This window comes from Fukomys damarensis, unplaced genomic scaffold (assembly GCF_012274545.1).
Source record: "Fukomys damarensis isolate Sample0158 unplaced genomic scaffold, DMR_v1.0_HiC HiC_scaffold_39, whole genome shotgun sequence".
In the NCBI taxonomy this organism is placed as follows: Eukaryota; Metazoa; Chordata; class Mammalia; order Rodentia; family Bathyergidae; genus Fukomys; species Fukomys damarensis.
In genome coordinates, this window is record NW_022900951.1 from 55,224,014 (window position 1) to 55,239,356 (window position 15,343).

General features: G+C 34.9%; 1 protein-coding gene and 1 pseudogene across 1 annotated transcript in view; both read right to left on the reverse strand.

Moving 5' to 3' along the window:
- Tex11 (testis expressed 11) overlaps positions 1 to 15,343 on the reverse strand; it is a 478,576-nt gene that overhangs the window by 17,530 nt on the left and 445,703 nt on the right. Inside the window, exon 26 of the mRNA XM_033760433.1 lies at positions 306 to 455. Within this exon, the coding sequence (XP_033616324.1) occupies positions 306 to 455 (150 nt within the window). The remainder of the gene's footprint in view (positions 1 to 305; positions 456 to 15,343) is intronic.
- On the reverse strand, positions 9,864 to 10,423 carry LOC117284727 (annotated as a pseudogene).

A 15,343-nucleotide genomic window follows, 5' to 3' on the forward strand; every position in this document is an offset into this window, starting at 1 on the left:
AATTACATAATTAAATTTCACACAGAATAAATTTGAGCACATATTATGAGCAATGCACTTCCCTCGAGTTTATAAATATAATAGATGCATGTAACTATTTTTCATGACCCTAAGGAGATTATACTCTCATAGAGTGAAAAAGATAAATGCACAAAGGACTGTAATACAAAATAGAGAGGGAGAAAAAAGTGCTATGAGGAAAAAAGTGCTATTCACCACCTGGAGGAAGAAGAGTAAAGAGAGCAAAGAAAATAGCAGGATCTAAATGGACACTAGCCTTACAAAAACATAAACATATATCTTACATGCAATTGTTTCAAATGTTTTACTTTCTAAATGAGGCAGCTCCCACACTGATTCCAGGAAGCTGTCCAGTGATGGATCATTCATTCTAGCTTTAACTTCAAACTCATATAATAGAAGCAATGTTTCATACAGATCATTTGAGAAGTCTCCTAAGAAAGAAGCAAAAATGCAACAGTCTCAGTGATTTCATTTCATTATTCTCCCCTGTTTAGTCTCTCTGTAGACCTTTTCCTGTTCAGGAAAATTTATTTTATTTCCAAGTTGAAGTTCATCTTAGCCCCTGTAGACAGATTTTTTTAACGTTTTCAACTCTATAAGCTCACCACTAATTTCAGCATTCTGTAATGCATTCATTAGCACTGCCTGTACATTTTCTGAAACCTTTTCTATGATTCTAAAAATTAGCCTGAAAAAGTCCTGCTGCTATCATTAAGATTCTAATTAAAACCAAATGTTTACTTGCCTCTGTGAACTTGCAACTATGCCTATGTGTTCACTCTCATGGCTGAGTTAAGTGGAAGATACAGTGCCTCATAAAATAACAGTGGCTTTCCTTTCAGCGAATTAGAAGTCTACAAATTGTTTCATTGAGTCAGTCAACAGTACTTTTTGAACTCACCACAGGAAGTATCTTATATCAGATGGCATCAACCATACTATGTTAAGACAGTTTTCATTCACCCTTGACAGAGTGAAAATTAAAATACTTGAAGTATAGCATGCATGCAATAAATTGAAGGGCTCTAAGCTTTAGCAAACAGCTTGATGAATTGTCATGTATGATTAAACTTATTTAATCACTGCCCAGATCATGATAAATAACAATTTCTAACATTTTAGAAGGTTCCCTTGTGCTCCTGTCCAGTCAATGTCACTTCATGAGAGGTAAGAAATATTTTTACTTCTGGAATAATTGATTTTATTGCTCATTCTTGAACTTCATTGTTCATTCATAAAAATATAATTTTTGAGTATTAACCTTGTATCCTGTGAGTTACTAAACTCATTTATTAGTTCTAGTAGCTATTTTGTAGATTCTTTGGGATTTTCTATGCAGACAATCATGTCATCTACAAATAACCTTATTTAATTTCTTTTACTCTATATGTTTTCCCTCCAATTCTTTTGCTTGTCATATTACACTGTCGGGGACCTCTATACTGAACAAGAGTCCTGACAGTAGATATCCTTGACTTCGGGGAAAGCATTCAATCTTTCATTGTGAAGTATGACATCAGTTGTAAGCTTTATTTTTGTAGATGGTCTTTAACAGATTGAGGAACTTTTTAGCTTTCTGAGAGTTTTATCATCAAAATTTTAAACAGTCGCTAAACTTTGTCAGATACTTCTGTATTTACTGAGGTAATTTTATGTTTCTCTTTTATCTGTTCATATAGTGAATTGAGTTTACAATTGTCTTGAATCCAGGATAAACATCACTTGGTTATGATGTATTATGCTTTCCATGTTACTAAATTCAGTGTGGTCATACCTTGTTGAGGATTTCTACATCTATTTTCATGAGGGACATTGGTCTGAAGGTTTCTTGTATGTTTTTGCATGGTTTTAATCTCCTAAAGTGAACTAGAAATTGTGCCTTCCTCTCTTTTTATTTTTGGCAATGCTGGGGATTGAACCCTGGGCCTTGAGCCTTCTAGCAAGTGTTCCCTCACTGAGATAAATTCCTATTCTCCTCTTTTTTAGGGAAGAATTTATACAAAATTGGTATTACATGTGTTTTAATTGTTTTGTAGTATTCTTTGGTGGAATTTTCTTTGTTGGAAGATTAACTATGAATTCAATTAACTTAATAGATACAGGACTATATATTCTCCTGAGGGAGCTTTGGTAGTTTGTGATTTTTAGAAAGAAAAATTTGTCAGTCTCATCTAAGACTTAAAATTTATGGGCATAATTAGAGAAGTGCAAATTGAAACAACATCAAGATTCTATCTTACAGCAGAAAGAATGGCTATAAGGAAGAAATCGAATAATATCAAATGCTGGAGATCTTGGAGTTGGGGAAGGAACATTTCTACATTGTTGGTTGGAATGTAAACCAGTAAAACCACTGTGGAAATCAGTATGGAGATTCCTCAAAACACTAAAAATAGAAATTCCATTTGACCCAGGTATTCCTCTTCTTAGTAACTTTCCAAAAGAGTTAAAGATATCATATTATAGTGATTCGTGCATACCCATGTTTATAGCAGCACAAGTCATAACTAAACCTTGAAAACAGCCTCTATGTTCATAACCAGATGAATGGATAAAGGTAATGTAGGATTTATATACAATGGAGTACTACTGTGCCATAAAAAGGATAAATGAGACATTTGTAGGAAAATAGATGCACCTTAAAAATGTAATGTTAAGTGAAATAACCCAAACACAAAGGGTTAAATATCACATAGTTTATCTTATATGAGAAACCCAAAATATAAATAAACAGCAAAATAAGAGATAGATAATAGGAAACAGGGAGGTAGATCTTTTTGTAAAAGGGAAGACAACCAAGAGATGGAGGGAGGGGGGAGAAAAAGGAGGGGAAGGGGATGAACAAAGAATTAAGATGTGTTATGTACATGTACAAACTCCCCATGAGGACTATAATCATTATGTACTGTAAACATGTAATAATAAAAAATAAAAATTGAAGTCACGCATAATGGTGCACACCTGTAATCCCAGCATTTGGGAGGCTGAGGCAGGAGTTATCACAGCAAGTTCAAGTTCAAGGCCAGGGATATATAGTGAGTTCAAGGCCATTTTGAACTATGTAGCAAGACCCTGTCCCAAAAAACCAAAATAAATAAATAATTGAAAAAAATTAATGGGCATAATGATGCTCATAATATTCCCTTATTACTCTTTTAAATTTCTGTAGAATTTGTTGTGATGGCTCCACCTTCATTCCTGATATTACTTTGTTTTACTCTGCCTGGATAGAACTGTATCAATTAATGATTTTCTCAAAAAATAAATACAAAGAACTTTGGGGTTCATTGATTTTATCTGTTGTTTCTCTTTTAAATTTTACTGATTTTTCTTCAAATCTTTCTCCTTCCTATTCTTCTGTGGTACTGGGGTTGGAACCCAAGAACTGCAGCCTCAGTTCTTTTCATTTATTTATTTAGTTAGCTTTTTTAAACAGGGTTTTGATGTGTACTTCAGACTGGCCTGAACTCACTATGTAGCACAGGCTGACTTTGAACTCATAGAGATCCTCCTGCCTCAGCTTTCTGAGTGCTGCAAATATAGTCATGCACCACCACTCCTGGCCTAGTTATTTATTTTTGAGACAGGGTCTCATTAAGTTGCCCAGGCTGGCCTCAAATTAGCAATCCTCCTGTTTTAGCCTCCAAAGTAATTGGGTCTAAAGGCTTATGCTATTGTGCCTGCCCTTTTCTCTTATTGATTTCTTATTTTTTCTAGTTTCTGAAATTAGAAGCTTAGATTATCTGAGGCCTTTTTTCTTTTGTCTAATAGAGTCATTTAATACTACATATTTTTGTCTAGATGCTGCTTTATCTGTTTAAGTTTTTAAATGCGTTTTCATTTTCACTTACTTCAGAATATTCCCCTTTATAAACCTTTGTCACTTCCTTTTGACCCATTTGATTATTTATAAGTATGTTGTTTTGTAAAATTTTTTTATTGAGTTTATTGGTACAATCTAGGTATACAATACAATTACATTCATTATTGGGATCCTGTGCCTTTACATGATAGGTCTTGATTCTCATTTTTTCCCCTTGTCCCTGCCCTCCCTTCACCCCCTTCTCCCTTCCCCATTTACAAACACTTTATTTCCACTCTTTCATTTTCTCATATTTTTTTCCTCTCCCTTATTACCTTTCCCCCACCCTTCCCACTTTCCCTACACCTTTAGCTCTTTACTTCCTATTTCACATTATTAATTATCTCATTAGGATCCTGTGTACTATTACAGTTTTTCACACCAAAGAAACTATTCGGTATTTCAGTTAAAGAAATCTCTGTATGAACATTAAAAATAGGGAATCCTAAAATAAAACTAAAAAAGAAAGTAAAAGAGTAAAGGCAATGATGTAACATTAAAATAATCCTTAATTCTGGGGTCCTTGAACATATTTAAGTTGCTTCTTGCTCTTATAGTTTTATATTATTCTTTTTTTTCATTAGTTAGAGAATACTTTATTAGTTTCTGTAATCAAACCCACTTAGATATGACCTTACATATTTAATACAGTGCATTACCCCTGTAGAAATGGGAAAAAATTAACATTTCTAGAACAATATGGCTGTTAATTTCTGTACAATGCCAACTCAACACAGTAAATTGGGATAACTTTTTCCAAAGTCGACAGCACAGTTAAAGGTTCCAAAAATTCAAATTATATGTATGTCTATATATATTTATATTTATATAAAAAGACCAATAATAGCAGTATATTATGCATCAATAGCAACAGCTTCTCCAGGTTCTGCAGTCATCTGAACAAAATTATAAACATTCAGCACATTCCATTAAAAAAACAAAAACAAAAAAAATAAAGAAATAAAAATAGAAGAATAATACCCAGAAAACAGCAAAGTTCTGTTGCTGTTGTGGTACCTGTACCATTTTTTTTATTAGCATTTTAATCATCATCTGGAGAGAGAACATTCTAGAGTAACATCATTAAAAATAGCTCTGATAGAGCACGGTCCCTACTAAGTATCATAAAGCAGGTACTAGATATTTTACATTCACAGAGGTATGATACAGTACAGTCCTACATCTGTAATACTAGAATCAGTTTTGGTTTGAAATTTACTTTGTCTGCAAATAAGATTCCCACCCCTGCCTTTTTTCTGGGCTCCTGTCACATGAAGAATTGTTTTCCATCCTTTCACTTTCAGTCTATGGGCTTCTTTTTGTACTAGGTGTGTTTCTTGTATACAATATAGTGTTGGATTTTGCTTCTTATTCCATCTTGCCAGTCTATTTCTCTTGATTGGTGAGTTGAGGCCATTGACATTGATGGTTATAACTGATACGTACTGACTTATTATTGTCCTGTTATGGCTTTTTGTTGACTCTTTTTACTTTTTCACCTTCTCCTTTTAGTTTCTTGCCTTGCCTATTTGATTTGCTCTGTTGGGCCTCATAGTGTTGTTACCTTCATTGTCTTTTTCTAGGATCTTGTTTAGAATTGCTTATAGTGCTGGTTTGGTATCATGTAGTTTCTCAGGTGTTCTTTGTCTTGGAAGTATCTTATTTCCCCATCCATTTTGGAAGAGAGTTTTGCAGGATACATCAGTCTAGGTTGGAGGTTGTTCTCCTTTAGTACTTGAAATATCTCATTCCAGGCTCTCCTTGCCCTAAGGGTTTGTGTTGAAAAATCTGCTGTGATTCTGATGGGCTTTCCTTTGCATGTGATTTGTTTCTTTTCTCTTACTGCTTGTAGTATTTTGTTCTTCTGTTGGGTTTCTGGGATCTTGATTATTATATGTCTAGGTGTAGTGTTTTTTTGATTGTGGCTAGCTGGGGTCCTATATTCCTCACTTATCTGAATGTCAAATTCTTCCCCTCTGTTTGGGAAGTTTTCTGTCATTAATTCTGTGAACAGCTTTTTTAAGTCACTTGTATTTTCTCCTGTTACTTCATGGATTCCTATCAGTCTTATGTTATTCTTCTTTGCATCATCTAGGAGTTGCTGGATTGATTTCTCATGATCCCCGACTGTTTTTAGGAGACCTCTCTTTCCATGGTCACTGACTGCAATCTTATCTTCCATATCTGAGATTCTATCTTCGCATTCTTTTATTCTGATGCATACACTTTCAATGGAGTGTTTAATCTCTTGGATATCTGTTTGAATCTGTTTTATGGATTTTATTTCTTTCCTATGTTGGGCGTTTATTGTTTCCATTTCTTTCTTATGTTGGGCCTTCATGGCTTCTATTGTGGTGCTGAGCTCATCTATTTTTTGTCAGTTTCTGTTCTAGAGTCTCAAATCATGACTTCCATTTTGCTCACCATCTCTATGGTTATCTGGGAAATTATTTCTGTTTTGAATTTTTCTAGAGCCTGATTGATCTGTTTTGTTACTTCCTGTGCTTTGAGTTCCGATTGTCCTGTTGGTTCACTATTGGCCTTTTCATCCTCATTTGTCCTACTGTTTGCCATTGGTGAACTGGAAGTCTGTCTTTGTGTCTTGCTTAAGTGTTTTCTCATTTTTATTTTTGTTGTCTGGCTGTCCTTGGTTTAATCTCTGGGTTATCACCCAAATCTTCCTGATATAGTTGCGCCCTAGCTTCTGGGTCTCTAACGACCCACAGACATTCTCATCTCCATAACATCAGAGAAAACAACTTATCAAATCAACCACAATCCTTTATCCCAACCAGCAACACAATATGATCAAGCACAACTTGGAAACTGACCACCTGTGGTAGTCACTAGTCTATCACCCTTAAACCATTTGAATTAAATTGAAATCAAGAAGCAGTCAAAACATGTCTGCAGTGAACAAACTTTTCAATATAGTATATTTACCATTTAGGATGGGGGCTCAGACAGAGTTAGGACTCAAAACCCCTGATCTCAGTTAGCTGATGGCTGAACCCCATGATGCAGACTGACCTCGGGCTGCAAGGCCCAGATTGAGGTCCCCAACCTTTTGAATGGTTGAACTCCACACCATTCTACTACAGGTTTCCCATGCCCTTTCTTTAAAGATATTCAACGTTGGGAACTCAGAAAAATACCCTCTATGACCATCTCTGCCTCTGCAGAGTGGGTCCAAAGACTGGCTCAATCAGGAGGTCTGAGAGTGCATGGGGGGGCGGGGTAGGGGAGTTGGGGTTCAGGGGCGCCCACACGGCTACCTGCCTGGTGCTGGAGCGATGGCGGTTCCCGGTGGGGGAAGGTGTGGCTACCCTTCCCGTGGTGGATCAGGGCCCAGGCAGCCCTCCTGGTGCTGGAGCTATGGCGGCTCCCGGTGGGGGAAGCAGTATGTCGTTTAATATAAAAATATTGGGATATTTTACAGATAATTTTCTGTTACAGAGTAATTTAATTGCAGTATGGTCAAAGGAAATGGTTTGATATTCTAATACTTTCATTTTTTTTGTCATAATGAACACTGAAACCAGAGCCTCATAGATGCTAGACAAGCACTCTCACCGAGGTACAATTTCTATAAAGAATATAAAATTCATCTCAAAACCTAGTTTCATTTTTATATTAGAGCCATTGGACAATTATTGTAACTAAAAATTCATTATTAAGGGTTCAGAAAATATTAAATAAACTATAAAATAATACAGTAAATAAAATTACTAAACCATGAATTTATATAAACCATGTTTAATAGTCAAAACTTTCCACTGTACTACTTTACTGAAAGAACTCTTTATTGTAATTCTTCTAATAATAACATATCCTTATTTTGACATAATTTATCCTATTCATGCAATTACTACTATGCTCAACAAATTTTTTCCAAAATCCAAGGCTTTCTTTACCTTTTATGAAGTATGACTAAAGTGTTAACTCTTTTAGAGTCTGTTAAAAGAAATTTGAAGCCAGGTATGGTGGCACATACCTATAACACCAGCTATACCATAGGTCACTAAGAAAGGAGGATTGCAAATTCAAGGTTAGACTGAGCAATTTAGTAAGGCTTCATCTTAAAATAAAAAATAAAAAGGGATGGGGCTGAAGCTTAGTGGTACAGTCCTTGATAAGGATGTGCAAGACCCTGGATTCAGTCCTCAGCAAGGGGGCAAGGGAAGGGTTGAAATTTTAATTTTCACCTTGAGCCTGTTTGATTAAAAAGAATGGAATATCATACTATATGAATTAAAACAAAGACTAGAATAAAAAACAAAAGTTGTATCTCTATACTCAGCAAATTATTTAAAAAGCCATTTATACATCATAATTCCAATTAGCATAAGAAAAACGGTTCTAAGTTGTCTTAATTACTTTTGTTGTTGCTGAGAAAAAAATACCTGACACTCAAAGTTGAAGGGGGAAGCTTTATTTAGTTCACAGTTTATAGAAGTTTTAGTCCATTATCAGCTGTCTCTAAGGCAGAGTAGTATGGCAGACAGGACTTGTAGAGGAGAAACAGTTCGTGAGAGCCGGAAGATGGCAAAAGCAACAAGGGACCTTAACGCATCTTTCTGCCCCTTTTTCCTACCCAGACTGCAAAGGATTAGGGCAGTGCCAAACCAATCAGTGTATTGGTTTAGTAATTACATGCCCTTAATCCCAGCATCACACACTCTAGATTCAGCCACCTCTGAAAAATTCCCACCTAAGACTTCATGAGGCTTTAGGGGGACAGCTAAACATAAGCCATAAGACAAGTATTTGGATTTTTATTGCAAGCTTTAAATCAGTGTTAATCTTCTCAACAACTCATCTCTAGAAAATAACAGTGTTAATAAGTACAATTTTTTTCTCTCATTGAGTTTATTGGTGCATTTTAGGCATACAGTACAGTTACATTCATCATTGGGATCTTCTACCTTTACATGACAGGTCTTGGTTCTCATTTTTTTCCCCTTGTCCCTGCCCTCCCTTCAAAAATTATTTTATCCAGTAGGTGGTATTATATGTAGTCAAGATAATAAGAGAATTCTTCATAAAGCTAGGTTTAAAAATGTAGAATGTCTTGATAATTTCTAGTTGTCTCAAAGGCTAAACCCAGAAAAATGGAGAAAATAGAATTCATTAATATTATTTTTTTTTGAGAAGCCAGAAATGATTCTACTCTAAGAAATAAGAAATAATGACAAAAGATGTGATTAATATACTTTATCTCTAAAGTCAAAGCATACTTTTTTACCATAGAGAGGGCAATTTTAATATCTTTTTGTACAACAGACCCCATTTTAAATCACTATCTATAAAGAATTAATAATCTAAAGTCATTTTTCTCCACAGGATGTTTTAATTTCAGTAAATAAGCTGCAAAAATGTTAAATTACTGCATCAGATATAAAAAAGTTTGTACTTCAGGTTGAGTATCTCTTATCCGAAAATGCTTGGAACCAGAAGTGCTTGAAACTTTTTTCAGATTTTGAATATTTGCTTATGACAATGAGATATCTTGAGGATGAGATCCAGGTCTAAACACAAAATTTATGTTTCATACACATCTTCTACATGTAGCCTGAAGGTAATTTTATGCAATAGTTTTAGTTCACCTGTGTTTTTTTACTATAATCCACCATATAAAGTCAGGTGTGAAATTTTCCACATCTGGCATCATGTTTATGCTTAACAAGTTTAAGGTTTGAGGGGCATTTTGAGTTTTGAATGTTCAGACTGGAGATTCTCAAGTTGTATAATAAATGTCAATTTATATTAGCATCCAATAGATACTAATAAACTTCAATACCCAAGCCTAAAGTTATTACAGTATTAAGACAAAAACCAGCAAATTTTTTTCTATATAGTCAGCTTTCATTTAGCAAATTAATACCATTATGAAATCCACAGAAACCTTAGTGGATACTAACAAAGCTCCATAATTTTCCAAATAATTATTCTCTGATTTCAGAGTATGTTTATTCTTTCAATCTTTTAAAAATTGTTCAGCTTTTGCAATATTTTCTGGATTTTTTGTTTCTTCTTTTGCTGCTTCTTTCTGGATTCGATTGTCTTGGTCTATTTCCAGGACAGTATAGCACTTGCTGGGAATAGTGAAATAAGGGCCAAGTAACTTTTAGGGAAGTCATGTGAGTTCTTTGCAGCCCATTTCACAACATACTCAATGAAGCTTTATATCAAATGTCTTTATAGCAGCTTTAGAAAAGTGAGGCTTGAGCAGTAATATCTTTGTCCTGGGACTACAATCACAATCTCAAAAAACTTCAGTTATTTGTCTTCTTTTATTCCACCTTACACTTCTGAGAGGTTTAAATTTTTAACAGGGCCACAGGCCTGAGAAAGCCCTGTTCACTCATGCCCCTCAGCCTTAGCAAGCAAAGACCTTGGTCCTGCCACTCACCAGTTAAGCCCCCATTGCTGAGGGCCACTGGGAATCCTGGGTTAGTGTCACCATACCTTGTGCTGCTGCTCCATGGTCATTTCTACTGAGCACAGGGACAACATCATAGCAGCAGCTACCACCATCTTCTGCCATATCATGACAGAGGCTCAGACTCCCTGAAATACTTTTCAACTTTTTGAGGTCTGTTTTAAGAATTGGAATATGGCTTATGGTGAGGAATGCTCCATATACTTTTGAAAAAATATGTATTTTGCTATTATGACATAGGGCTTCTATAAATATCAATTAAATCAAGTTGGTTGGTAGTTGTTCATGTGTTCTATATCCTTATCAGTTGACTTATTCTATTGATTACTGAGGTAGTAGCATTGAAGCTGTAACAACAGTAATAGATTTATCTATTCTTCAGTTTAGATCCATCAGTTTTTGCTGATCAGTATTTTGGAGGTCTGTAAAATAATTACATTTACAGATAGCAATAAAAAGAATAAATATATCACTCTTATTCAGAAGATGACATTCCTTCTTAAGCAATCCTATAAAATGCCATATTAATAAACAAGTTCAATAAGATCAATATACAAAAGTGAATTCCATTTTTATATAGCAGCAATGAGCAAGCAGAAAATAAAATTAAAAATTTTGTTTGAAATAGTTTACAAAAAATAAGAATAAATTGAACCAAGTGTATGACTTTTACACTAAAAGCCTTAAAATAAAATTGAAATAAAGGTGGACTAAAACAGAGAAGTATCCTATGTTCATGGATTAAAGGGTTTAATACTGTTAAGATGATAATATTCCCCCAAATGATCTATGGATTCCATGCAATCCCAGTCAAAATCCCAGCTAGTAATTTTTTCCCTAAAGAAAAAATGCCCAACAGGCCAATTTTAAAATTCATATGGAAAAACAAGCTTGAAAGAAGAATAAAGTTGAATGAATAAAATATTTCTTGATTTCAAAGCTTACTTCCAAGCAGTGATAACAAGACATCACGATACCAGCATAAGGATAGGCATATACATCAATAGAATAGAGCTGGCAATCCAGATATAAGAACAGGTGTCTCTGGCCAACTAATTTTCCACAAAAGAGAAAAGGCTATCCAGTGGCAGAAAGAATAATCATTGAAACAAATAGTCCTGAAACAAATAGATAGTCATATGATAAAGAATGAAGTCGGAGCCTTCCCTCACACCATAGATAAAATTAACTCAAAATGGACCAAAAATCGAAAGAAAGGGCTAAAATTTTAAAAATCATAGATAACATAGAGACAAACTTCACGACTTTGTATTTGGCAATAGATCCTTCATTATGGCATCAAAACCCCAAGCAATAGTTGGGGATTTAGCTCAGTGGCTCTGTGCCTGCCTCACAAGTGCAAGATCCTCAGTCCATGAACCAAGCTTTTGAACAAATGGACTTAACTGGTAGCTACAGAGTGTTGTTCCACACCACAAAATCAGAATATACATTCTTTTCAGCTGCACATGGGTCATTCTCCAAAATAGGCCACATACTAGCTCATACAACATGTATAAGTAAATGCAAAGGAGTTGAAGTTATCCCAGATATACTACCAGACCATAGGGCAATTAAACTAGAGATCAATAACAAAAGAAACCACAAGAACTTCACAAACACATGGAAATTGAATAACACTCTCCTGAAAAACCAATGGATCACAGAGGAAATTAAAGAAGAAATTAGACAGTTTTTACAAATAAATGATAATGCCAATACAACACATAGGAATTTATAGGACACAATCAAAGCAGTTCCATATTAGGAAAATAGAGTGAGCTCAAATAAACAACATTAGCAGTATCCACGTTAGGAAAATAGAGTGAGCTCAAATAACCTGATGCTGAATCTTAAGCTTCTAGAAAAAGAAGAGCAACACAAAATAAAAGCTTGTACAAGGGAGGAAATTATAAAGATCAGAGCAGAAATCAATGCAATGGAGACTAAGAGAATGATACAAAAAAAATGAATCAAAGTGTTGGGTTTTCAAAAGAATAAATAAAATTGATAAACCCTTAGCTAACCTTATCAAAAAGGCTCATATCCATACAATTAGGAATGAAATAGGTGAAGCCACAACAGATCCAGCAGAAATCCAGAGGATCGTCAATACCTACAGAACTTGTACTCTAATAAAATAGAAAGTGAGGAAGAAATGGACAGATTTCTAGATACATACGAATTACCAAAATTGAATGAAGAAGATATAAAAATTCTGAACACCCCAATTACAATCAGTGAAATGGAAAATGTAATTAAAATTTACCAACAAAGAAAATCCCAGGTCCTGATGGATTCACTGCTGAATTCTACAAACTATTTAGAGAAGAATTACTGCCACTACTGTTTAAATTTTTCAATGAAATTGAAAGGGAAGCAATAACTCCAAATTCATTCCTGGAAGCAAGTGTTGCTTTGATTCCAAAACAAGGAAAAGATCCAATGAAAAAAGAGAACTATGGGCCAATCTCCCTAATAAACATAGATGCAAAAATCCTTAATAAGATACTGTCAAACAGAATACAGAGGGTCATAAGAAGATCAAACACCGCAACCAAGTTGGATTTATCCCAGGAATATAAAGATGGTTCAACATATGTAAATCAGTAAATGTAATACACTATATTAACAGAGCCAAGGATAAAAATCATATGATCATCTCAATTGATGCAGAAAAAGCATTAGACAAAATTCAACATCCATCCATGATAAAAACCCTACAGAAAATTGGAATAGATGGTCTATATCTCAACTTGATAAAGACTATCTATGAAAAACTAACAGCCAACATCATACAAAATGGTCAAAAACTGAAAACCTTCACACTAAAATCAGGAACAAGACAAGGATATCCAGTATCACAACTCCTGTTCAATACAGTTTTGGTAACATTAGCCAGAGCAAATAGACAAGAGAAAGAAATAAAAGCAATAAAGATAAGAAAGGGAGAAGTTAAATTGTCATTATTTGCTGACAATATGATACTCCTATAGAAGTCCCAAAAAACTCTGCCAAAAGACTTCTAGACTTAACTGACAAATTCAGTAGAGTAGCTGGACACAAGGTCAACACTTGAAGATCATTTGTCTTCTTGTATATAAACAACAGACTCAATGAGAGAGATATGAGGGAAACAATTCCTTTCACAATAGCATAAAAAGTGAAATATCTAGACATTATTCTAACAAAGGAAGCAAAAGACATCTACATTGAGAACTACAGCACTGTGAAAAAAGAGATTGAAGAGGATATAAGAAATTGGAAAGATATCCCTTGTTCCTGGATAGGAAAAACCAATATAGTGAAAATGACCCTACTTCCAAAACTGCTATACAGATTCAATACAATCCCAATAGAAATCCCAACAGTATATTTCACTGAACTAGAGAAAACAATACAAAAATTCATTTGGAACTGGAAAAGACATAGAATAACAAAAGCTATTCTAGGCAACAGACACATGGCAGGGGTTATCACAATCTGCAACTTGAAACTTCTACAAAGCTACTGTAATAAAAACAGCATGGTACTGGCAAAGAAACGGACCCAAGGATCAGTGGAATAGATTAGAAGATGCAGAAACAACGTGAGACACACTCAGCTACCTCATCTTTGACAAAGGAGTGAACCATCCTCACTAGAGGAAAGACGGTCTCTTTAATAAATGGTGTTGGAAAAACTAGATTTCAACTTGCCAAAGTTTAAAACTACACCCATATCTTTCACTATGCACTAAACTAAAATGCAAGTAGATTAAAGATCTAAATATTAAAACAGAAACATTAAACTTGTTGGAAGATAACTTAGGTAGAGCTCTTGAAGACATTGGCATAGTAAGAGACTTTATGAACAAATCCTCAGGAGCACAGGAACTAGAATAAAGAATCAACAACTGGGATCTCACCTTTATTTTCTCTCTCTCATTGAATTTATTGGTACATTTTAGGTACACAGCACAGTTACATTCATCATTGGGATCTTGTACCTTTACATGACAGGTCTTGGTTCTCATTTTTCCCGTTGTCCCTGCCATCCCTTCACCCCCTCCTCCCCTCCCCATTTACAAACACTTTATTTCCATTTTTCATTTTCTAATATTTTTTTCTTTTCCCTTATTTTCCCATAACCTTTCCCCTGCCCCTCCAAATTTCCCTACACCTTTAGCCCTTTTCTACCTATTTCACATTGTCAATTATATCATTAGGATCTTGTGTACTATTATAGTTTTTCACACCAGAGAAACTATTTGGTATTTACATATGTGTGACTTATTTATTTCATTTAGGAGTATATCCTTAATTTGTATACATTTTCCTATGAATGAATCTAATTTCTCATTGTTTATGGCTGAGTAGTATTCCATTTTATAGAAAAACCACATCTTCTTTATGCAGTTTCCAACTGATGGGCAAAGGGGCTGTTTCCAAGTTTTAGCTAGTACAAATTGTGCTGCTATAAACAGGTGCATCTATCTTTCCTCCACTGAGGATGGTCAGCTCCTTTGTCAAAGATGAGGTAGCTGAATACATCTGTAGTTGTTTTTGTGTCTTCCAGTCCATTCCACTGATCCTCAGGTCTGTTTGATTGCCAGTACCATGCTGTTTTTATCACACTGGATTTGTAGTACATTTTCAAATTTTAGTCCCAGCTCTTTGAGGTATCTACATATTGATTTCCATAGTGGTTGCACCAGTCTGCACTCCCACCAACAATGGATAAGGCTACCTTTCTCCCCACAACCCCGCCAACATTTGTTATTGTGTGATTTCTTGATAGCAGCCATTCTTTGTGGGGTGAGGTGGAATCTCAGTGTTGTTTTCATCTGCATATCTCAAATGACCACTGATGTGCAGCATTTTTTCATATATTTACTTGCTGTTTTTACTTCTTTGTCTGAGAAATGTCTCTTCATTGCAGATGCCCATTTTTGAATCGGGTCTTTATATTTGGGGGGGCTGATTGTTTTGAGTTCTTTATATATTCTAGATAATAGTCCTTTGTCTGAGGAGCAG